The sequence below is a fragment of the Oryx dammah genome, unplaced genomic scaffold (genome assembly GCF_014754425.2).
Source record: "Oryx dammah isolate SB20612 unplaced genomic scaffold, SCBI_Odam_1.1 HiC_scaffold_13, whole genome shotgun sequence".
NCBI lineage: Eukaryota > Metazoa > Chordata > Mammalia > Artiodactyla > Bovidae > Oryx > Oryx dammah.
In genome coordinates this window covers 35,249,192-35,274,615 of record NW_024070197.1, presented here as the reverse complement: position 1 = coordinate 35,274,615, position 25,424 = coordinate 35,249,192, and the positions used below count along the sequence as shown (strand labels likewise).

Genomic DNA, 25,424 nt, shown 5'->3' with positions numbered 1-25,424 from the left:
TGAATGTTCTTTCCCATTTGCTGTATAATCACACTGGCTGCCCTTGGGGATATTCATTGTTGCCCAACATAAAATATTAAGCTAATTTCGGCACAGATAGATGCAATGTGTAACACATTGAAAGTCACTTTTGAAGTTACCTTTATATTTACAGACTTGTAGACCATTTTTGATAAAATCCAATTACCAAGCTTCTGCTATGCCCTGCAGCAAGCTGTTCAGACACATGAAACACTCCTCTTGTTACTAAAGTCCTCCTTGCTCTGAAGACCAAAAATCCTACCTTCAAAACTCTCTAGGCAAAAATATAATTACAGTGTGTATCCCTTCTCCTAGGGGGAGGCAGGACAATGTGTCTAATTAGTGATATCAGTCCCTTTTTTATTCAGATGACTTTGGCTGTTATACCAGTACCACTCGCTTTCATTGGTGTAGGGGAAGCTGCTGGTACCCCAAGCCCTAACCTCTGGGCGTTACCAGTTCAGTCACTCATGTCCTCCAGCCAACAGCCAACTTCTGAGGGTTTCCTTTGGTCTTCAGAACCCATTTTGCCCATTGCCTGTCAGGCTAGAACTCTCAGAAAATTAATACCCCTCAAAGACTCACACAACTTACTATATAAAATCCCTGGCGCCATCACCTCTCTGGCAGGATAATCTTAAGCTTGTTCTTTCCTTTTGTTTATTTACAGGGTGCCAAGGTATCCCCAAGGGGATAAAGCTCCAGTTTCTCCAGTGGTAGCTGGCTTGAGAATACACAACACTGGCTTTCTGGCCTCCTCTCCCTCACATTTTCACTTCCGAAATGGCCTTTCTTGGGATCATCTCCAAGATAAACCACTTATAATCAAATTCTTGTCTCAGTGTCTGTTTCTGGGGAATCCAAATCCAGACAAACAGGAAGTTGTAGTCCCCATGTAACGAGAACAAGGGGAAATAAACATTCAATGGACCATAAACCCGAAAGGAAAAATTAAATCTAGAGAACATTACTTGAGTCTAGTTTGAACTCAATCATTGAGTCCCTTGGATAAACGAAGGCCTCATTGTACCCAGTATAAAAGGATAACTTCTTATGAGGGAAAAATTTTCTAATGGCAGTAGCACACTTTTATCTAACGATGAAATCAAAATGCCTCTTAAAATCATAATATTATGGGACTAGGGAACAAAACAGTTTTTTTTCACAAGGTAGGTACCAAAAACCATCATGTCAAGCACAAGTCTTCCACTCCCCCCATAGTCAGTAATGATTCCATTTCCTTCCAACTTTATATTTCAGGTAAGGCCTCGTGATGATTCCTCGAGATGTGCTTATTAGGTAAATAAGACAGCAAGGGGCCTCACCTTACTGCCAGCCCTGCAACAGGAAGCTTTGAGAAATCAAGCCGGTGACACGTTTCATTATCCACTGTTATTCTTCCTACTCTCATCATCCCTTTCAGTGTGATCATAGTTAATCATTATTACTTCTAAGAGAGGAAACACTTTTGAAACTCATAGGCTACTGTGCAATTGAAACAATAATTTTCTGAGAAAGAGGAGTTGCATGCTAGTGTGTTAACTATAATGGCAACTGAAAAGAGAATAAAATAATTGGAGGGAAGATGCAAGAGACAGCGTTTTTAATTTCCGTCATTTAGGCTTAAAAGGGTTGCATTGTGGTCTGATTTATGAATGGCCAGATGTGGAAATTCTCAAATGCTTAATGAAATGCAGTATTTTTTGTTCTTTCTACCTTGGCGTTTTTGCAGAGAATTTTTACAAAGCACCCAAATGTGTCATTTCCAAGCCCCGTCTCTGTCTCTCCCTCTTTCACTCTCCTCCCTCCTCTGGCTTTTCTCTCTCTCTCTCTTCAAAAGCCATGGTTTTCCTAAAGTATTTCCTGTCCCAGCAAAGAGCACCAGCAGGCAGTGATCTCTCATGTCAGGAAGAGGGTAACTTGCATCCTCGACTGAAAGTGCAGTCTACCCTTAGATTGTTACCATTAGCCCTCAAACATCTATCACTTCTCTCCATTCCCATACGATCAACCCTGCTTGCCAGGGCTTTCATCACCTTTTATGTGAATGATTTCTAGTGTCTTTTACCTGGCTGCAGTGTGGAAAAGACCCTGGAAGAAGGCCAGACTCCATTTTCTCTGATTTCCTTAAAAGTAAATCCTATTATTCAACCTACAATTTAAAATATCTTAGTGACTTCCTAGCAATATTAGGAAGAGCCTGGAAGGCTGCAGTCCATGAGGTCTCAAAGAGTCACGACTGAGCGACTTCACTTTCACTTTTCACTTTCATGCACTGGAGAAGGAAATGGCAACCCACTCCAGTGTTCTTGCCTGGAGAATCCCAGGGACGGGGGAGCCTGGTGGGCTGCCATCTTGGACACAACTGAAGTGACTTAGCAGCAGCGGCGATATTAGGATAAAGATCGTGGTACTTAAAATGGCTTACAGATCCAAGGATGACTGACTCCCTGCCTAACCTAGCTCTCCAGACTGTGCTCCAGCTGTAGTGGAATTTTTTCAATTCTCATTCAGGGCCGTACACCCTTCTTCACAGGACTTTTGGGCATCCATTTCCTCCAGTTTCAATGTCCATCCTCCCTTTCATGGTTTCACCTTGTTCCAGCTAATTCCTACTCATCACTCATTTCTCTCAATTTAAGATTCTCTATGTCAGAAAGCCCTTCCTAAATCATCTCTCTAATAGAAGATCCCTTGCCAAAACGCACAGAAGGAAAGGTTTCTATGAGAGTACAGGAAAGTTGGCAAATAATGATCGTCTTTCTGATTCACTGATGGTGGCTGCCTCACTTGCTGTTGAGAGGTTTAGGAGGCCGAGCACAGCTTTCACAGGGACTGGGAGAGTCAGTGATCATTGATGTCCCGCCAGCCACTGGAAGGAGGAGTATATATTTTGCAGCAAGTTTACTGTATATCTGCCTTCTCCACCTCAGGCTCTAGAGATTTAGTTTCTTTTATAGAACAAGTGGGACTATTGATAGAGCAATACCTGAGGTGCGTTTCAATCATTCCCTCCAGTTTTCTTCACAGGACATACCCTGGACTAGAGAAATAAGCACAAATCTTTGCATCCAGGCGTGCTGGTTCTAATACTCAGCTGTGATATTTACTTTATGTTTAATATTCAAAAATGTTCTTATATATGCTTTGAAATCTGTTAAGTAAGGATACATCTAGGCTTCAAATGATAGCATGGGTAGTTTCCTAGATACATGGATTTATTCTACCTTGCATGTCAGAGACACTCAGTGATTGCTATCAGTTTTGCAGATCACTGAAAATTAGAATATAGATTCAAATGAAAACATCATACAGGGACGCTCATGCAACACAGGAAATTCACTTACTCTGGGCAAATTTTGGAGGATTGTCGTTCACGTCAGTGAGGGTCACTGTAAGCGTTGTGGTGCCAGACAGGCCCCCCGAGTGCCCCCCCCATGTCTTTGGCTTGGATAACGACCAGGTACTCCTCCTTGGCTTCCCTGTCCATATTGGGAAGGGCAGTTTTTATGATTGCTGAGGGGAAGAAAATGGGAGAATGACTTTCAGACAGCTCATTCAACAATGAATGTGTGAATCACACACAAACACACACACACACACACGTGCACACACTCACGCACACATACAGAAACACATGCGTATACATCGGATCCCCACTCAGATAATTTTCTGTTTTCTTTTGACATTTAGCTCGTGTGCATCTCTGATGCCAACACTGAGAAAGACTGTAGTCATAGACATTAGTGGATTACTTGCAAAAATACATTTTATAATGTATAAAAAAAGAACTTATAAAAATGTACATTAGAAAGTAAGTTGAATGGCATGCTCTTGCCTACCAAATTAAAGTATAAATCATAACATAGCTTCATCTACCCAGGAAAACCCTGGAAGTGAAAGAATCCTTTAATTTATCACAGACTCCAATTCCCCTACAAGAGAAGTAAATACACAAATAGCTGGAAGGCTCCGAGGTCAAAGATAAATTATTCTAAGGCTTACAAATACATCAGAGAGAAGAAAGAAATAAATACATTATGAGAATCAACTCAGATGAATAAAATGCCAATCAGAACTAATATAGGCAAGTGTCTAAGTCCAGGCATTGTTCAGCTACATTCATATTTTAATTGTTTAGTTACATCATGACTATTGTAAAAGTAATAAATGTTTTATAGAAACAGGAAGATAGAGAAAATAGAAAAAGGGGTAAACACAAAATCATGTAAATAATGTAGTGTCAGTTCTAAAATGTGAAGTGTTTTTTTCTGATATATTTTCAGAATTTTATCTTTCTGCTTCTCAGTATATTTCACTAGTCATTTAATATTCTTGTTAAAGATTCAAAGATCGGTGTAGGTACTCCTGAAGTTATTTTGAAAAATCTTTATTTTGCCCTCTCCCTACCCTCATACCTCTTTTCATAGATAAATATTGCTAGCATTTTGATATGTACATTTTCACATATATATGCATGCAAATGTGCAAATGTACATATGAACATTTAACCACAAATGTGATCACAGTATAGTCACTGTTCTGAGGCTTTCTTTTTTCACACAATGGATATTTTTGAGATCTTGTCAATGGTTAGAGGCTCAATTCATTACTTCTCACAGCTGTATAATTTTTCATTAATTAATGTACACTGAGTAATGCAGGCATTCCCATATTAATGGATATTGCTGTTTTTCTGTGTCCTACACTTTTACTTAACTCGGTCATAAGATCCCCTGTTGCCATATTGCTAAAGGCCCATGATAAAAAAAAAAGTTTGTGACTAGCTCAGAATATTCCTGTTGAGTAAATGAGTTACCTCTCAGGACCAAGTGAAAAAAAAAATCTCTAAATTAAAGACAATTTGCCTCTCACTTCTAACCTCAGGGATATCATACATGTTCAATTCAAGGTAAGGGTGTCTGAAGTCGTAATTCTTTTTTTCTGGACTCATATGCTCTTAATTAAATCATCTATCTGTAAAAGGTTTGCAAGAAGTTCAAGTCCCTGAATCATTCAAGTAGCAGGTGAGGAACGAGAGTGTCCAGGGAAATCTAATCCATTCAGGCAAGCAGGCTCTGGGAAAAGATGTGAGTTCTTCTGCACTTTATTTGACCTTGAAACCACCTTTATATCAGAGGCTCCCATTTAGGGAGCACTCAACTGGACAGCCCTGCCTATTTGGAAATAAGGATAGTAACATAATATCTTTCAATATGAACATTCATTTCAGGACTTGACCATGTCTTCAGTTCAGTTCAGTCGCTCAGTCGTGTCTGACTCTTTGTGACCCCATGAATCACAGCACGCCAGGCCTCCCTGTCCATCACCAACTCCCGGAGTTCACTCAGACTCACATCCATCGAGTCAGTGAAGCCATCCAGCCATCTCATCCTCGGTCGTCCCGTTCTCCTCCTGCCCCCAATCCCTCCCAGCATCAGAGTCTTTTCCAATGAGTCAATTCTTCACATGCGGTGGCCAAAGTACTGGAGTTTCAGCTTTAGCATCATTCCTTCCAAAGAAATCCTAGAGCTGATCTCCTTCAGAATAGACTGGTTGGATCTCCTTGCAGTCCAAGGGACTCTCAAGAGTCTTCTCCAACACCACAGTTCAAAAGCATCAATTCTTCGGTGCTCAGCCTTCTTCACAGTCTTAATATATTAATAATTCAATAGCTCATATGTTTATGAACAAAAACTGAAAGGAGAAAAATTAGAAATACAACAACCGTTCCTGTTTGGATCACTATGAGGCATTCCTGTGAGGCATTCCTGAGGAGAAAATAAACATCTAGGCAAAAGACAGTAAGAACAACAATAAGGAAACCTTATCAGTAGCATGAGAAGATGCCAGTGTGGCTACTCTGCTATGGATGCATATTTTCATGACTCAGAATATCCTGAGTCTGGGACCAATTCCAGTAAGAAGGATTTTAAAATGGTTTTACTCCCACAATAGTTACAGGAGTAACCTGTAGCTTGTAAAGTTTAGGTACCATCACAGTTTAAGGTCATCATGAATTAAAGCCCACCACTGGACTTTGGAATGTGATGTATAGTTTCTACTAATCAGAGAAAAGGGATATAATTCCTCAAGGAAGACAGCAACTTTTTTCAAAGAAGTTGATGGATTGAGGTCTACACATTAATCCTCTTGGGTTACTCCAGTGGAAGAATTTTTACAACTCGCTCAGAGACTGAGAAGATCAGTGTGTATTATTCTCATCATTTAAAAAAATAAATCATTAGAGAATAATTTTTTTAAAAAAAACTGTGATGCCTCTCAGACACCTGGAATTAAAATAGTTTTGATGCTCAGTTGATATTAGCATACCCAGGTCAGTGTCTTTGAGTTGTATCAGAATGTGAGTGAAACATCATGATGGATGGCCTTGCTTTAATGGGAGAAGAAGGGTTCCCTGGGTTTCCACTTATTACAGAAATGTTGATGTCCTGCACCATCAAGGTAGACAGCTTCATACCATCTATGACGCACATTGATTGACAAGTTGGACGTCCCTTATAAGTGCTCTCTCCTATTGAAGTGAAGCAAGTTCGGTTTCTCACATTACCCTCACACTTACTAGCTTTGTGACCGTGAACAAATTAGTAAACTCCTGGGATCACCTGTCCTGTTAAATGGAAATAACAATCAGCCATCCATTAAGGGGATTCTAAGACTATGAGAGAGAAATCATACAAGGTCTTGTCAAACAGTAGTTTCCCTTCACCCTTTGGCTTCCTAATCAGAATTTATTCTTTTACTCAGTTTTTTATTGGAGTATAATTGTTTCACAATGTTGTGTTAGTTCCTGCTGTACTTCAAAGTGAATCAGCTACACATATACATACATCTCCTCTCTTCTGGATTTCCTTCCCATGAAGTCATCACAGAGCACTGAGTAGAATTCCCTGTGCTACGCATTAGGTCCTCACTAGTTAGTCATGTCTGGACCCAGAGACTGTCAAACAGAGTGCAGCAAGTCAGAGAGAGAAAAACAAGCACCATATATTAACCCACATATATGGAATCTAGGAAAAAAGGTATAGATGATCTTAATGTGAAACAGAAATAGAGACACAGATGTAGAGAACAAATGAAGGTACACGGCAGGGAGGAAGAAGCGGGGTGAATCGGGAGATTGGGGTTAACATATACACACCAAACAGCATCTATTTAAAGCTTTTCTGGATAGTGGTTAGCGTGCTGAACATTCCCCAGCTGCTCTTCGAGATCCACTCTCCAGCACTGTCCACCTGTTCTTGGCACGGGAGAGTGACCACTATGGGATGGATGCACCTACTTGCTGGCTTTGTGTTGGACTCCACCAACACACGTTACCCAGGGAGACATGGAGACTGGAGAAGGGTGAGGTTCTAGATCACCCAGTACCTCAATCACAAGCTTGGGCATCTGCAGTGATTATCTTGGGGAGTTGTTAGAGCACAACTCGAGTGTCCATGAGCAGCTTCCTTCCCTCAACCCTTCAGATCTAGGAATGGTACTAGCACTTCTGCTGCTGGCCTTGGGGGCCTCCCTACCCCTTGATAGCTCTCAACCAGACCACACTTTTCTCAGTACTTTCCTCACACAACTCTCCTGAATCACCCGACTTGTACTAGACCCTAAAAAAATACAGTTAAGATACTGTTCTTTCGCCAAGTGCCAAACATGTTTCTACCATGTCATTCTTACAGACATCTACAGGTCAAAAGTACATCAGTGTAATTATAAATTGCCATCCAAAGGACTGCTCCTTGAGATAGCAAGACAAGTGTTTGTTTCCTTATGTATAACATGAGAACAGCTATTCAGTGAAGTGAGTTGCTCAGGATGACCCATCTGGGAGGCTGCACACCTGGGAGTTTTCACACCTTCTTTTCTTTTTTTTTTAAATTTAAATTTATTTATTTTATTGGAGGCTCTTTACAATATTGTATTGGTTTTGCCATACATCAACATGAATCCACCACGGGTGTACACGTGTTCCCCATCCTGAACCCTCCTCCCTCCTCCCTCCCCATACCATCCCTCTGGGTTGTCCCAGGGCACCAGCCCCAAACATCCAGTATCATGCATCGAACCTGGACTGGCGATTCGTTTCATATATGATATTATACATGTTTCAGTGCCATTCTCCCAAATCATCCCACCCTCTCCCTCTCCCACAGCGTCCAAAAGACTGTTCTTTACATCTGTGTCTCTTTTGCTGTCTCGCATACAGGGTTATCGTTACCATCTTTCTAAATTCCATATATATGCGTTAGTATGCTGTATTGGTGCACACCTTCTTTTCTTGTATGACATTGGGAGCAGATTTCTTGATGTGTTAAGGTAAGCAGAGAGTGTCTCCAGTGTCCTTAGGGCCTGCCACACACTTAATTGGCTTCAGTACAAACACTGTAATGAACAGGTTTTATTTTGCCTGAGCCTACTGCCTCCAGTCTCAACCTTACGACTAGCAGCAACTCAGAAAATCCAAGACAGAATTTCTGGAACATTTCTCCTGCTACTTTGTGGCCAGAAAGACACAAGGATAAGAAAAACCACAAGTGTCTTTGGTCCTTCTATTTTTCTCCTTGTGTTGGGGCATATCTACACATGTTACTTAATTTTTTCTATTCTTATTTAAAAGGCAGATCATTCCAGGTGCATAGATATAGCAAGATGTTAAAAGAAAAAATACCTTCTACAATAGAAGCTTACAAACTGTCATAAACATTTGTTCCTTCTACTATAGTAGAAGTTCTCCCCTGAACTATTTGCTTTGGTGCATATATTCCCCAAGTATTAGTAGCTTTAAGCTATTTCTTTTGCGGACAAGAGAGAGGACTTCTATACTTTAAAAACTGCTTGGTATTAAATATCACCAGGGTCTTCCCTGGTGGTCCTGTTGCTAAGACTCACTGCTCCCATTGCAGGGAGGCCCGAGTTCAATCTCTGGTCAGGGAATCAGATTCCTTGTGCCTCAGTTAAGAGTTTGCATGCTGCAACTAAAGATCCCACATGCCACAACTAAGACTCAGCACAACCAAATAAATAAACAAATAAGGTAAATAAATATTTTGTGAAAAATCACCAAACACAGAAAAAAAATAGTCATAAGTGATTTTTCCTCTCCCATTTGAGAAGTCAGAAATTTGGAAATGTGAAGACTAAAAGTGACTACAGTTCAGTTCAGTTGCTCAGTCATGTTTGACTATTTGCAACACCATGGACTGCGGCACACCAGGCCTCCCTGTCCATCACCAACTCCTGGAGTTTGCTCAAACTCATGTCTATCGAGTCAGAGATGCCATCCAAACATCTCATCCTCTGTGATCCCCTTTTCCTCCTGTCTTCAATCTTTCCCAACATCAGGGTATTTTCCAATGAGTCAGTTCTTTGCATCAGGTGGCCAAAGTATTGGAGTTTCAACTTTAGCCTCAGTCCATCCAATGAATATTCAGGAGTGATTTCCTTTAGGAAGGACTGGTTTTGATCTCCTTGCAGTCCAAAGTCTCTCAAGAGTCTTCTCCAACACCACGGTTCAAAAGCATCAACTCTTTGGCACTCAGCTTTCTTTATAGTCCAACTCTCACATTCATATATGACTACTGGAAAAACCATAGGTTTGACTAGATGGGCCTTTGTAATGTCTCTACTTTTTAATATGCTGTCTAGTTTGGCCCTAGCTTTTCTTCCAAGGAGCAAACATCTTTTAATTTCAAGGCTGCAGTCACTATCTGCAGTGATATTGAAGCCCAAGAAAATAAAGTTTCTCGCTGTTTCCATTGTTTCCCCAACTATTTGCCATAAAGCGATGGGACCAGATGCCATGATCTTAGTTTTCTAAATGTTGAGTTTTAAGCCAGCTTTTTCACTCTTCTCTTTCACTTTCATCAAGAGGCAGTTTAGTAGTTCATTTTCTGCCATAAGGGTGGTGTCATCTGCGTACCTGAGGTTATTGATATTTCTCCTGGCAATCTTGACTCTAGCTTGTGCTTCATCCAGCCTGGCATTTCACATGATGTACTGGGCATATAAGTTAAAGAAGCAGCAGGATAATATACAGTTGTGATGTACTCCTTTCCCAATTTGGAACCAGTTTGTTCCATGTCTAGTTCTAACTGTTGCTTCTTGACCAGCATATAGATTTCTCAGGAGACAGGTAAGGTGGTCTGGTATTCCCATCTCTTTCAGAATTTTCCACAGTTTGTTGTGACCTACACAGTCAAAAGTTTTGGCATAATCAATAAAGCAGAGAAGTAGATGTCTTCTGGAATTCTCTTGCTTTTTCTATGATCCAATGCATTTTGGCAATTTGATCTCTGGTTCCTCTGCCTTCTCTAAATCCAGCTTGAACATCTGGAAATTCACAGTTCACGTACTGTTGAAGCCTGGCTTGGAGAATTTTGAGCATTACTTTGCTATCATGTGAGAGGAGTGCAATTGTGAGGTAGTATGAACATTCTTTGCCATTGCCCTTCTTTGGGATTGAAATAAAACCTGACATTTTCCAGTCCTGTGGCTGCTGCTGGACTATAATCCTCAATTAATTAAATGGCATTTTTTATCCATTTTCAACTGTGATTGTTAAGAAGGCAGAGAAGAGATCCCTTTTTGCCAAAATTTAAATACCTTTGAATGGTAGTCATGTTAAATTCCTTCCCTTTACCCAAGACATAGATTGTGTTCCTCTTTTTTAAAGTAGTGATCAAGCAAAAGTAGTGTCCATTGTCTCCCCATGTACTTCCACTCCCGCATGTTCAGTGCCCAGTAAGGTATTCACAAGCTTAAATACCATGCTTAAACTTCCATTACACCATATTGGCAACAAGTTAGAGTTTTCAATTAATTAATTTTTTTTTTTTGGCAAGTGTATGTTTTCTTCAGTAATATGCTTTCTGCTTCACATTGTTAGTAAAACTCCTTAATGTAAGCATTTGGTAAGTAACCTCACAAAAAAGAAAATTGATTTAGTTGTTCTAAGCATGGTAATTTCAGCATATGACTTGGAGTTGATATAATACAAACGGTTAAAACTTTTGTCTTTGCCTTTTGTAAATTTCCAGCTGAGGCATAGCTCTGGGGTTTAGACTTAGATGCCTTGAGTCGTTCACCCTTGGGAAAAATTACAGAATTTCCTGGAATACGTTTTCCTCCCCTTGAAAATGGGAGGCTCTGACATTTGGAGTAGAATGATCTGCATCTGATACCCTGGCCTGTTGGACCCTTGATCACATTAACTATAGAGCTGACTCAGAAACAGGAATGCTAACACATTCTGCAAGTGCTTCCCTGGAACTCCATTTTGAAAATCTAATCTCATCAGAAAATTCAATTAATGAGAATAGTCCATTCTCTGTGAATTGAATTCAACAGAGATTTTGAACCTGGCCCTGGGAGTGGGGTTGGGAAGATACAAGATTGGAGGTGAACGCCAGCAGGAGGATTAACATGGAAAAGAGGGAATCATCTTGTTCTAAAGCTGGCATTCACGGCCCTACTGTGAATAGACTGATGTGCTTGATTCTTTCGTATTTAAAAGACGTAGTTTTTATCTTAACTCTATTCAATCAAACGGAGATTTCCCTAGTGCAGAAGTTGAAGAATTTAAATCCTTGCCTGGCCTAAGTTCTTCCCAAGTACTAAACAGCTGTTCCTTATGGTCTCATCATTCAGGGAGTACTTCTGATTAGAATTCAGTCATCTCAAAAATTTAAAACTTGAGTCTTTTTTTTTTTCTTTCCATTGTCTTTGATGTTATCATTTGAGAAGCATTTTGTACCCGCCACGAAGATTTCCTTTTATAATTTCTGTGATATCACCAGATTGAGAGGCTTCATGAGAAAGGCATGGAGATGCTGATTAACTCCTTTGTCATTTTGAAGGCTGATTACTGTAATTCACTCTTTGCGGGTCTCCCAGATTGTGCTGCTCAAAGACTGCAGTTGATATAAAATGCTGTGCTAAACTCCCATTTGAATAAGACTTGTTGAACACATTATCCTAGTTATGAAACCACTAGCTTTGTTATTCCCCCAAACTCTTGCCAATATAATGTGCAATTATCATCTTACGAGCTGTGAAAAAATGTCTTTCAATTATGAGGTTAAGTGGGACAAATTCATCAGGGATCAATTCTTTTTTTGGGAGGGTCATACACTGCACCCATATTTTCCGCTACCTATGGAATTTGTACCACATGCTGCCAGTTATGAGGGGTGAAGGGTATACAACCAGAGACCCTTCAATAGATGCCTACCCTGTCATAGAACAGTAGCTTTGATACAATAACTTCAGTAATGCCAAACCTACACAGATATACAAAAGAGAAAGTAAGACATTAGAAAAGTGTTTATCTTCTATACAGCTCAGAAAAACCTGCATTTACTCTCCTTGTGACCAATAACTTATGAATTAGATAGGTGATAGGCGGATAGGCAGATCGATAGATATGTAGACAGAATGGTCTGGATTTGGAGAAATGATTTCTCACATATTTCTGGTGCTTCTGCAAAATATAATAGAAAGCTAATGGGTTTAATGTATCAGGAATTAAAAACTTGCTTAGATATTTTGACCTGGTATTTTTTTAAATTAAAAATGTATTCCAAGGAAATTATATATTTCCTTTCTTCTAACTCCTCAAGTTTTTAGATTAAGATGTTCACTTTTATGTATAGTATTTTTTAAATAGGCAAGTGATTTAAATATGTAACAATGGGAAACAGTAATTTATGGGTAAGATGGTTGAGATCAAATGCATAAAATATTAAGCAGGTATTGCAAAAAATTCTGTAGCAACACAAAACACTTCTAACAATTTTCAAATTTTATTTAAAAAATAAAGTATGCCATGATTATTCTTGTACTTATATAAGTGCTTATAACAATTTGGCAAAGAATATAAATGAAGGTAACTTCTTGTGTTTTGTGAAGGAATTGGAGGTTCACCCCCAAAGTTCCCAGCACTCCGTAATACAAAGTAGAGGACTATGTCTGATAGACAATAGGCTCTGGGATTATACAGATGAGAATTTATTTCACTAGGAGGATTACTAGCCATGTGATTTTGGGCAGGTCACTGAAATTTCCTTCAGCTCATCAATCCCATGTGTAAAATGTTATTAACTGCCAAATGAGAGTTTAGGTTGATATTATTATAGAGAGGTAAAATGTCAAATGCTTTACTTAATGCAATAGACATAGATCTATAGATACAGACACATAGAGATATATGTAAATATATATTTTCAATAAATACATATACATATATATGTACATATATGTGGGTATATATACATGTATACGCTCAGAGGTATGCATATTCATATATATATATTTACATTTTATAAATATACACAGATACATGCATATGTATATAAGTAAAATTTAGATATTAATTCAATGGTAATAATAAAGTAAACCTGTTAAAGTTAAGAAACAAAGATTAAATTCAGCAGTGGTACTAGAACATCTCTCACCAACTTCAAAATGATAATGCCTCACTAGTAACTTTCATGTAACAAACGCAAATTATATTTTTTGCAAAGACATCTCTACAAGATTTGTACCCAAATTCATTTTGACAAAATTACAACTTTACAAATATTAATAATTGTCATGTATCTGTGACCAGAGATGTTGAAAAACAGTTATAAGGTTACAGAGCCACTAAGTAGGGGAGAATATAAGATTCAAACCCAAGTCTTGCTGCCTTCAGGGTTTAAGGGAGACTCAAGGGCTATTCTGAACCTTGCCCAGAGTCATTTCTTAGTGTGGTGCTGGTTTGCCAGAGGAAGGGCATAGCACTTCCTGAACACAAGGGAAGTGGATATTTTGCAAATTAAATAAGCCAGGAGTTCTCATAATTTCTTTAGATCTGTACCCATTTCATAATTGACATTGTTAGTTATTTATTAAATGTCTCAGTATAAATTTGCACTGCACTGTTCTAATATTTCAGATAATCCCATGATTATTCAAAAATATGATGCTGATGAGCTGTGTATATTAGGAATACTTCAAGAATTGAATTAGTTAAGGATGAATTCATGAAAAAATTCTTTTGATCTATATGCCTCATCAACAATGCTTTGGTTTTTCTATTTTTGAAGTTGCATTGTTATTTACTTCTCCTGGGAAATGGACAACTATGGTAGCTAAATTTTCCTACAGTAATCCATAGGAAAACTTAGTTCATTTGCCAGAATTATAAGATGCATTAACACATAAATATTAGGGATTTGAATGTGGTCCAGCAACTAGAAAGGTCATGGGCAAGGTCACAGACTGTGGCTGAGCCAGGATCCAAATTTTGGCCTCTAGAGTCTTAATTATGAATTATTAATAATACACTCTCCCTTGAAAAAAAATAATTAAAAGTCTCCATATAGTGCTAGTCAGCTACTTATCCAACAGTCTCCTCTTATGCAATCATAACATCTTAACATGAGCCTGTTTGACAGACATAGCTTCTTCCATATAGATTTTATACATTAACCTCTATAGTACACAACCCTTCCCATTTGTGTTCGGAAACTGTTCTAGAACAGCAGGCTTGAAAGCTTTAAATCAGACCATTGAACATCATTCCAGTATCTCAATGTGTACAAATTGCTTCTTTACATGTGCGTTTCCTCTTATAATGCAGCATATTCTTGTACTAAATAACTACATCTTTAAAACTTCCTCACTATGTGGATCACAGCCATGGCTCCCTCCATATCCATATGGAATAACATATGAAACAGTTGTAAGTGAATTAACAATGATACCCCATCTCTATATTTTTATATACAGTGTGCATACTGAGTTTAGTCTATGGGCTGTCACTTCGGTAGCTCCCGGATTCCCCTATTAAATAGTTCTCACAGACCACCATTTATAACATCAACACACTGGCTAGCCAATAACTGATGCTACTTAAAATGCCAATTCTGAGTTACACTGAAATCTTTGCAATTATTCCTATTCAGAATTAAGGTGAAATTTCTTTTTCCCTAAATGAAAACACTTTCAGGGACTCCTCAATCAAGTGAAATTATTTCTGTGAAGAACATGATGGCACTATTCTTTCCTTAAGCCATAATTCCAATAACTAATTATATGTATAATAAGTATGGGTGGTTTAAAAAAGCAAAGTGAGTCGCTAAAAAAATCGGATGCTTTCTCTTAGCAATTCAGGACTTAAGCAGACAAGAATGGTGGGGTTGTTGAGTAAAGAACAGGCTCTGTAGTTGCCTACTGAGAAATGGAGCCAAGATTGAAACCCGAGTCTAAAGTTAAGGAACTATTTTCAACTCGTGGAACCTCAGTCTCCTCATCCAAATAACAGAGATAGTAACATCACCTGAGGTTATATGAAATAGCACCCAGCATTGTTCATAGAAAAAAAAAAAACAAAACAGGTACTCAAAACAAATTTTAACTGAATTGATACTACCCCACAATGCTTAAGTGGTCCCCATTTCTCTAATGTCTCAGAGGAATTCTCTGACCCCAGATGTCAAGCAGATACAGCATGTCATATTAATTACAGCCTGCTGATATGGACAAGTAGAACACAGTGTTTTAAGAGCCCAGGATTTGACATGGGAAACTTTTTTTTTTTCTGATCCTTCCAATTCATTGTTATAAATAATCTGGGTAAATTTTTAACATCATCGAGCCCCTGTTTTTTCCTCCATTACCTAGAGATAGTACTTACCCATAGGTTTTTGGGTTTATAAAATGATTATTAAGGAAGATAATGCATCTAAAATATTTAACCATCAATAAAATAGTAATTAGCTGATTACTACTACTACTGCTATAATTGGGTTTCCCTTGGGGCTCAGCTGGTAAAGAATCCATCTGCAATGCATGAGACCTGGGTTCAGGCCCTGAGTTGGGAACATCCCCTGGAGAAGGGAAAAGCTACACACTGCAGTATTCACACCTGGAGAATTCCATGGACTGTATAGTCCATGGGGTCACAGAGAGTCGGACATGACTGAGCAACTTTCACTTTCACTGCTGTAGTTATCACATTCTACATTATTGCTGGGTGATTGTGAAGATCAATCAGCGTAAAAATACTATTACTCCATATCTTATTGAGTCTCCTTTGTGCCATGCCCTACACAGGTGCAAAGTCTATGTGCATATAGGGTGCTTAGTGTAATGACTGGCAAAGAGTAGATATTTACCCCTGTAGGCATTAAAATTATTATCACCATCACCTTATCTTTATTTTTCTTAACCACCCAACTAGGTAACTATTGCAGTTCCTGCTAAAAGATGAAAACATATGAACTTCTGTGATCTTATTAAGTTATTTGTATTCTATGAGCTTCAGCATGGTTGAGGTGGTCACAGACCTGATATTTCTTTCTATACTTCCTGTTACATCAACTTTTCTCTCCTACACTTTGGAAGATCAGCATGTATGCTAAGTCACTAAGTTGTGTCTGATTCTTTGCCACCCCATGGTCCGTAGCCTGCCAGACTCCTTTGTTCATGGGATTCTCCAGGCAAGACTACTGCAGTGGGCTGCCATGCCCTTCTCCTGGGCATCTTCCTGACCCAGGGATCAAACTCCCACCTTTTACATCTCCTGCATTGGCAGGTGGGTTCTTTACTGCTAGCGCCACCTTGGAGGGTCTAGATAATCACTAACCTCTGACTGACTTCAGAGTCCTCTGCATGGTAAGCTTGCCTGTTAGCATCAAATAATAATTGTCACTCTTCCTCTTTAAGTAATCTCTAACCCAGAGGTACTAAACCAACTCAGCGACCGCCCTCAGGGGACTTTCAGGAACTCACTAACCTTGATTTGAAGTATCTATAAAAATACAGAAAATAAGCCACACACTGGTGATGTGATTGCCATTGCTAATGAAATTTTCCAAATTAGCCAAATCCTAAAACTCAAATTTTCAAAGACATGTTGGGCTAATAAACCCATACTTTTGCCCCATGCGTCACTGTGTGTTCAGTAACAGAGGATCACTGTATACATGAATTTCTACACGTAGGATTTCTATATGTGTGAATGAAGAAGGTTCCCATTCACATAGCACAAGGCTTCAGAGACATGGAGTATCAGTTTGCTTCCATTGCTTTAATACACGGAGGAAGAGCACACCTACACCCAGGAGAAAGCCTCGGCCAGAAAGGCGAGGGTCTTCCTTTAATTATAACAGCTGCCATGGTCATCAAACATGTGCTGAGAACTTGTGCCAGCTGCTCTCAAAGTAACAACCAAGAATTTGAATGGGCTCAAAAGAAATATTCTAGGGGTTCTTACTGAAAGGGAGCAAGACCCCATAGTCCTTGCCTCCCCGTGTCCACTGCCTGCCTTTTGCCTGAAACTTAATCAAAGAATACTTTGATTAAGAATTCTTTAATCAGAGAATTGAGAACATGCACAAAAAAAGGACAACAGGCAAAGGAGACAGAATAATAATAATAACAATGTACTCATTAAGCACAGTCAGGACCCTTTAGTTCTTTCTCGAGCATTATAGATATATTCTGAGCCATATCCTGTGAGCTGTCTTATGGATACTCAAACACTAGGTGGAGGAAGTTGACTACAGGATGACCTGACTGTACCCAGGACATGAACTGCCACAATTCTAAGAACCGGCCTCAGAGAAGTGGAAACAAACCGACCCTGGAACCAAAGATTAACTGTACCTAAAACAATCGAGATGACACTGGTCAGACCACCAATGGCCAATTTGAAGATGACTTTCAGAGCGGTCTGTGCTGTTTTGGCGTGTAGTCACCGCCCACCCCCAACCTTCTGTCTAAAAAAGCTCCGGCCCCACTGGTTGTCAGCGCAGGGAGTTGACCTTGGTACAAATGTCCACCCTCCTCCCCCAGTTGCTGGCATCTGAAAGAAATCAAACTTTTCTTTCCATCAATCTAGCCTGTTTACTGGCTTTTGGGCAGCAAGCAGCCAGACCCCACCTTTCGGTAACACTACCACTGTGTTGGATGCTTGTGTTGCGTTTTCTTTATCAGACAAAGAGCTTCATAAAACATTGACGTGCAAAAGTGAAAACATTTTCAAGTCCTGAGAGGAGCCACATAATAAAATCACTCCACACCCTGCCAAGTTGATTCAGTAAAATTTAACGGGCATTGATCTTGCAACTAACTAACCCTGGAAAATCTCCGCACCACTCCTTTTGTGCCTTTCAACCCAATGCCCTCCTTGACCCCTTTGATACATTCCCCAAGTCCTGTTTTTGAAATCCTTTTACGTTCTTCTGTGGGGTTGCAGGCTTTCTTCCTGGCAGAGTGACTTCTCTCCTTTCCTTCACATTAGCTCTCAAAATAGAATTCTCCTCCTCCTCCTCCCCTCTTCTCAGACAAAGGTGCTGTGTGATTCCCGCTTCATCACATCAGTGTCTGCACAAGAAGCACTGTCAGCTTCCTTCCCCCAGCTCTACACCCGTCCCTCCTCTTCGCTTCTTCTTCTTCTTTTTTTTTTTTTATCATGGGCTTTAGTTTATTTTATTCTTTTTTATTTTCAAGCATTTTCTTCGCATGAAAATGATCTGTACAGTCAATGCCTTTCAGCTCCCATCCGTGGACCCATTCAGATGCTCAGCATGCCCTGGGCTCTGTTTTCTACAGAATAAAGAGGAAGAAGCAGGATGGCTCAATAACTGACAAGGACTCAGTCTGTGGTTTCACAAATGTTTGTCAAGGAGTAGTCTGTATGGAACACTCTTTCAGGAACGTAAGAATGCAGTGGACAAGACAGACTAGGAGGCTAACTTTGTAAGGTGAGTGTGTTAGTCACTCGATGGGGTCCGATTCTTGGCAACCCCGTGAGCTGTAGCCCGCCAGGCTCCTCTGTCCATGGGATTCTCCAGGCAAGAATACTGGAGTAGGTTGCCATTTCCTTCTCCAGGGGATCTTCCCGACCCAACGATCGAACCTGCATCTCCTGCACTGACAGGTAAATTCTTTACCACTGAGCCACCTGGGAACCCTTACATGCTAAGTGTAAAAGCAAGGGTTGGATTGCAATATGCAGAACAACAAAAATCCAGGTAACCAGGCTCACAACTCACTGGGTTTCTGGGCTCCAGTTCCTTCCTTTTTAAAGCTGGCAGAGTGATACTAAGCTAGCAGGGGAAAAAATGAGACAGACACATGTCACTTGCAGGAGCTATTCATTCGTTATCAGTGGTTCTCATATACATAGGACACATTTACCTATAATTAGTCCAGGACATTTGTGAATACTGACATCCAGGTGAGATTATACCCCACAATAGAGAGGCGGGCACAAGGGAACGGATCTCCCTGTCCCTCCAGGACAGAGATAATTAGACGTGTATAAACAAGAAGCTGCCTGACCTTCCTGGGAGGCAAGCCGGAGGCAAAACCAGACAGAACGGCAAGTGAGGTAGATGTTCTAGTTAATAGAGAGTTACCACACAGAGGGTTAGTAAGAGCAGATTTTTATGGATCTATTGTTCCTTTAGTGACAGTTGTCAAAATACATCAGAGCTCTGTTTCTTCAAATACATAAAGCAGCTTATGATTTTTATTCTCTATCTTAAAAAATGTAACAAATAAGTATCTCTTCCTTTTTCTTCTCTGAATTTTTCAAAGGTTATATATCTCCCCTCTCTCTCTTCCTGATTCTTACCAATCTCTTCTCATGTCCCATTCGCTACTCCTTTCCCTACTGTATATATTCTTCTTTTTAATGTCTCTGTTCTAACAGATCTAAGCAAAGCTACATATTATGAGAATATACATTTGGTGTGTGTATGGATATGGCATGAATGAGTGAGTACTGAAGCTCTATCATCTCTAAAAGTCTTCCTCTTTCAATGCAATTCAATTGTCACTCACTAATCACCTCCTACTTGCTAAGCATTAGGCATGCTGGAGGGGTCTGTGAACACTTCTCTGCCATAGAGGTACCCACGGTAGGCCAAAGACTGACTCCTTCAAACTCTCAGTTGCTCATGGTTATTATAGGACGTGAGGTTTATGTGTTTATCCGTCATTAACCTTCTCACAAAACAAGGAATGTAAGATGCTGATTCTGAGAAAGCTGCATTCTCTCCTTGCACATGTCATTGTATGCAGTGCAATAAGAAATGAAATACCATCTCTAGGAGTAAACTCTACCCATGAACATGAGTGCCATATACATAAGAGAAATCACAAGATACAGAGAAAACATTTTTGTATGAGGACACAGGAATACGTTTGTCTTCAATTCTGACCTTTATGTTTTGGATGACTTTGAACACGTCACCTACCCTCTCTCATCATGATTTCTCTGTATTAAATGAAGACCACCAGCTCTGTTTTTAAGATGAGCAAGGGATTAAATCAAAGATGTGTGGGTGAGGTAGTCTGGAAGACATACTTTTCCTACTCTTTCAAAGTACTACAACATAGTAAGTGACTTACTCAGGGTCACACTACTAGTAAATGATGACAGAATCCAGACTTTTCTAACTCAGATTCCAGTATTTCTCACCATTAGCACTGATGTACCTAGTGTTAGTGTGTTTTTTTCATCCATCCATGTTAAAAACACACATTTCCTGAAAACCTATAGAACAAATCAAATATATTGTGTCCTACACAGAAGCCATGCTGCATTGATGACCGCTAAGTCTGTAATTTTTTCCTTTATCTTTTTCTAGCAATTATTTCCAAGTAGTGACCCCAAAGTGCTCCAAAGATATGGAGATGGTTTTATTCTTTTCTGAACTTATCAGGCAATTCTTCAGTAGTTATTTGCGTGATCCATTTCCAAGTGTAAACCCTTTTTTGTTGCTTTATATGTTAAGAGGCAAGTAAATTTCATAAGCCTCTCTGTCTTCGTGGGTGCAAACAATCTGTTAATATGAGCAACTTCTAGGGGTCCATTTTGGATGTGCGTGAACTTCCAAAGAAGGCTCATGTGAAGTAATGGGGAGGAAGATAACTAAAATCAACATTTCTTTCTTCCTTAGAGGCTTCCACTAAGCCTCTTCTATATTTATTCTAACCTTTCAAAACACTCCAAACAATTCTAATGTCTTCACCCATCCCCAGCAGGGCAAGAGAAAAAAGCCATGTCACCAGTGTCCACCCTATCCGATTCGTCATCTTTCCAGAAGTTTGGCTAATGTCATTCAAGTCAATGGCCATGGAGAGATCATCTCAAATGAAACAGGCACAGCACCAAGGGTTAGAGGTGTACAGGCAGCTGTGTTGTCTGAAGTAGTTCCCAGTCCAAACAAAGAGGCAAGCATGATCGATTGCCTGCTATTAATAAAATGCAAGTCTACCCTCTCCCATGTGTGAACATTGTTACCTTTTTTTTTTTTTTTTTTAATTTGGCTGCACTAGGTCTTAGTTGTGGCACTCAGATTCTTCGTTGGGATAAGTGGGATCTAGTTCCCTGATCAGGGATTGGACCCAGCCCCCTGAATTGGGAATGCAGGCTCTTAACCACTAGACCACTCAGAGAAGTTCCACTTTGCTATCATTTTTATGGGCCACTTGGTCATGACACTTATCACACCAAATGTGTTTTCTGTACATGCTTTTGCTCTTATTGTAGCATCTACCTAGCCTGACCCTCTCTGTCAAATTTACTTTCTAAGGCATTAAGGATCCTATTTTCTATAAAAATGTTCCTGTTCTAACCTTTTTTCACTCTAAAACTGTACATACAAGCCTCCTGTTCAGTCCCCTCAGCACCTTGACAAACACCCTAAGACCAGGTAGGAATGATCTTCATGACTCCTTCTTGTAAAAGGACAGTCACACATTTGGCACCCCAGCATCTATGGTATTCCCAGCACACACTATCGTGGGAGCATGGGCCAGTGGCTTAATCTCTTTGATGCTGTCTTCATTTGTAAAAACAGCATTGTGGTATCTCTACTCAAATGTCAAATTATTAGTGAGGCTTCCCTGACCAGCCTTCACAGGGTAATGTATGTATTAGTTGCTCAGCTGTGTCCAACTCTTTGTGACCCCATGGACTGCACCTTGTCAGACTCCTCTGACTATGGGATTTCTCCAGGTGAGAATCCTGGAATTGGTTACCATTCCCTTCTCCAGGGAATCTTCCTGACCATGGGATCAAACCCGGGTCTCCTGTGTTGGCAGGCAGTTTCTTTACCATCTGAGCTACCAGGAAAGCCAACATGATAACCACTCTAAACTGGTCCTTTTCTTCCTTACTCAGTCATCAAAGTTGCTGCCTGTGGCTCAGATGGTAAAGAATCCACCTGCAATGCAGGAGACCTGGGTTCAATCCCTGGGTTGGGAAGATCCCCTGGAAAAGGGAATGGCTACCTGCTCCAATATTCTGGCCTAGAGAATTTCATGGACAGAGGAGCTTGGCAGGCTACAGTCCATGGGGTTGCAAAGAGTAGGACACGACTGAGCAACTTTCACTTTCATACATATTTTAGGGGGACCAGACAGACAAAAAACAAGGGGGATTTCCTAGTTTCCTGATGTTAATCCAGCCCCTAGAACAATACCTGACACACAGTGGTCTCCCAGTGCATTTTTCATATTTTTCAATGACTCAATGCATGAACGAATCTTTTCTTCCATGTAAGCCTCTGAGGAATCCCACATAAAAGTAACCACAGACAAGTAAAGGACTATCACGCACGTCCTCTGAAGAAGCATGGAGGTCTGATTCAAACTGCCTTTCCCCAGTTCTGACCACGGAATGCTCAAGAGCCCAAGCAGTATGGCTCTACTTAAAAGGGAGCTGAGTGGAACAATTAATTTACACCAGTGAAGCATTCTGAATACCTTAGGATCAAATTACCGTTGTGCTTATTTTCAGTGTTACATAAATATTGCACATGTAAAAATTCAGCACCTTGACATTTATTGAATGAGTTGCACAGAAAAATCAGACAAATTGACTCAGAGACAAGTGTTGGCAGTCAGCACGGGGAAAGACAGCCTTTTGTCAATGTGCCAACTGCAAATAGTGGAGCAAAAACGCAGAAACTGGGACCTGCAATGGGGGGTGGGGGGTGGGGGCCTGGGGGCTGACTGAAAACACCACACCCGCCTCGATTGCTCAGGAATCTGAACATATGCGTGGATGAAGGTCTTGGTATATATTACATGTGAACAAACCTCAGTTTTCCACCCAAATTCCTTTCAAGCCAATGGCGTGTTAACAATTTTTACTCAAGGGGACAGTATTTGGGTTAATGTTCTACAGTGGGGATTGTAACTTTGGCAGGTAAGGGAACTCAAGTAGTTAAGAGGAAATTAGGTGTTGGACACTCTAAATATGTTACCTCAATCTTAACCTTGCAAGAGCTCTAAAAGGTAGCTATGATCATCCACAATTAAGATGTAAAGAATAGACTCTTAGGGACAGGAAGTGTTAATGATCATCATGTTGGTGACAGAAGCTGAACTGAACCCTTATTTCTTATTCCAAAGTTCCCATTCAAAACTTTCCATACCATATTGTCTCCTCTGAAATTCCAACTCACACTGGCATCAGTTGGAATTTTTCTTTGAGAAGCACAATGGCGATTCAGAGGCTTAGCTTTGTTATAACTGTTTATATGCAACACAGAACTTTTGTTTATCTGTTTCATCTCCTTTCAGCATATTTTTCAGGTGCTTTAGATGACAGTCTTCAAAAACTGTTTTCCAGAGTGTAGGAGGTATATTACTTTAGAGTTCATATGAAATGTAAATAAGACAAATGTTGTTTTTCCCCATATCTATTTTCAAATGTGATAGAAAGTGATGTCATTTCAGAATAGATACCGTCATGACAATTCTAATATTTTGCAACTGCAATTTGGGAAACCTGGTGAATATAAAATGGAACACAATGGGAGGTTGGGGTGACTTCCTTCCAGGTACTGTGAAATCAGGAGGGGGAGCAACTTCCTTCCAGCTATTGTGAAATCAGGACGGTGGGGCAACTTCCTTCCAGCTATTGTGAAATCCGGAGGCTGGGGTGACTTCTTTCCAACTAGTGTGAAAACATGGCAGATAGGGATATACAGAGTGAGAAAAAGTACCACACTTGGAAACATTCTCTCAGGACCCAATTATTAACAATTCTTGTTCAGTTACCGCAAAAGCTAAAGATTTTTCAAGTATGATTTTCTGAAGCTAGTAGAACACGATTGTTAAAAAACGCTACTCAACTAAAACTCAACGGACCTGACTCAAGTCACAGAGAAAGCAAAGTTAATCCTATGAGAACAAGAACATTATGAATTTACTTCTTTCCATGAGCTGGTTTTGTAGGAGGACTGCTGACCAGTGAGATTTAATGCCAGTTCCTTGAAATCACTAAATGTTTTAGCTTTATTATCCAAGACCTAGAACATAGCAAGCATTTTCTGTTCTTACCATTTGTGTCTGGGGTTGCTAATTTATACTCTGCTGAGAATGAGAGGGAAGGAATCGAGTCTGCATTTTGTTTCATCATGTAAATATAGACATAATTATTTTCATTTGATAGCTCATGGATGAATTTGTCATTAAACAGCACAATGAGGGGATCTCAATTCTTTTCTTTAAAGAGATCCACAGGTGTCAGAGTGCAAAGGTAGCTTTTAAGACAGATAATACCACAGCAACATGATTAAAGTTAATGGGATGGAAAGCAAAGTTCCAACAGTACTCTGTCACACACAATAAAATTTTACCGTGCATGGGAACTACTTTTAAAGAAACTCTCCAGATATAAAAAAAATATCTATCTAATTACGTCTATGCTTGCATTTACCAACCAGTGCAATCCTGTTAACCTTATGAACACTAAAATGACTAATTTACTGTTCCATATTTCTGCTCCTTATGGTCATATAAAACAGCCTGGCTCACTGTAAAATAATCACATTTAAGATTCTGAATGGGAAATTACACATAATCACAAATCGTAATGTGACTTTAGTATGATTCTTAAATCCTGTTTTGTTTTGTTTTTTTTTTTTTGCTTTACTCTATTTATAGACCCACATGCTCCTTAGTTCCTGCCTCAGTTCAGTTCAGTCCCTCAGTCATGCCCAACTCTTTGCGGCGCCATGGACTCCAGCACATCAGGCCTCCCTGTCCATCACCAACTCCCGGAGTTTACTCAAACTCATGTCCATTGAGTCGGTGATGCCATTCAACCATCTCATCCTCTGTCATCCCCTTCTCCTTCCACCTTCAAGCTTTCCCAACATCAAGGTCTTTTCCAATGAGTCAGTTCTTTGCATCAGGTGGCTAAAGTATTAGAGTTTCAGCTTCAGCATACGTACTTCCAATGAATATTTAGGACTGATTTCCTTTAGGATGGACTGGTTGGATTTCCATGCAGTCCAAGGGACTATCAAGAGTCTTCTCCAACACCACAGTTCAAAAGCATCAATTCTTCGGCGCTCAGCTTTCCTTATAGTCCA

General features: G+C 39.8%; 1 protein-coding gene across 1 annotated transcript in view; it reads right to left on the bottom strand.

Moving 5' to 3' along the window:
- CDH8 (cadherin 8) overlaps positions 1-25,424 on the bottom strand; it is a 327,579-nt gene that overhangs the window by 87,401 nt on the left and 214,754 nt on the right. Inside the window, 2 exon segments of the mRNA XM_040253857.1 lie at positions 3,369-3,444; positions 3,446-3,537. Coding sequence (XP_040109791.1) covers positions 3,369-3,444; positions 3,446-3,537 — 168 coding nt within the window.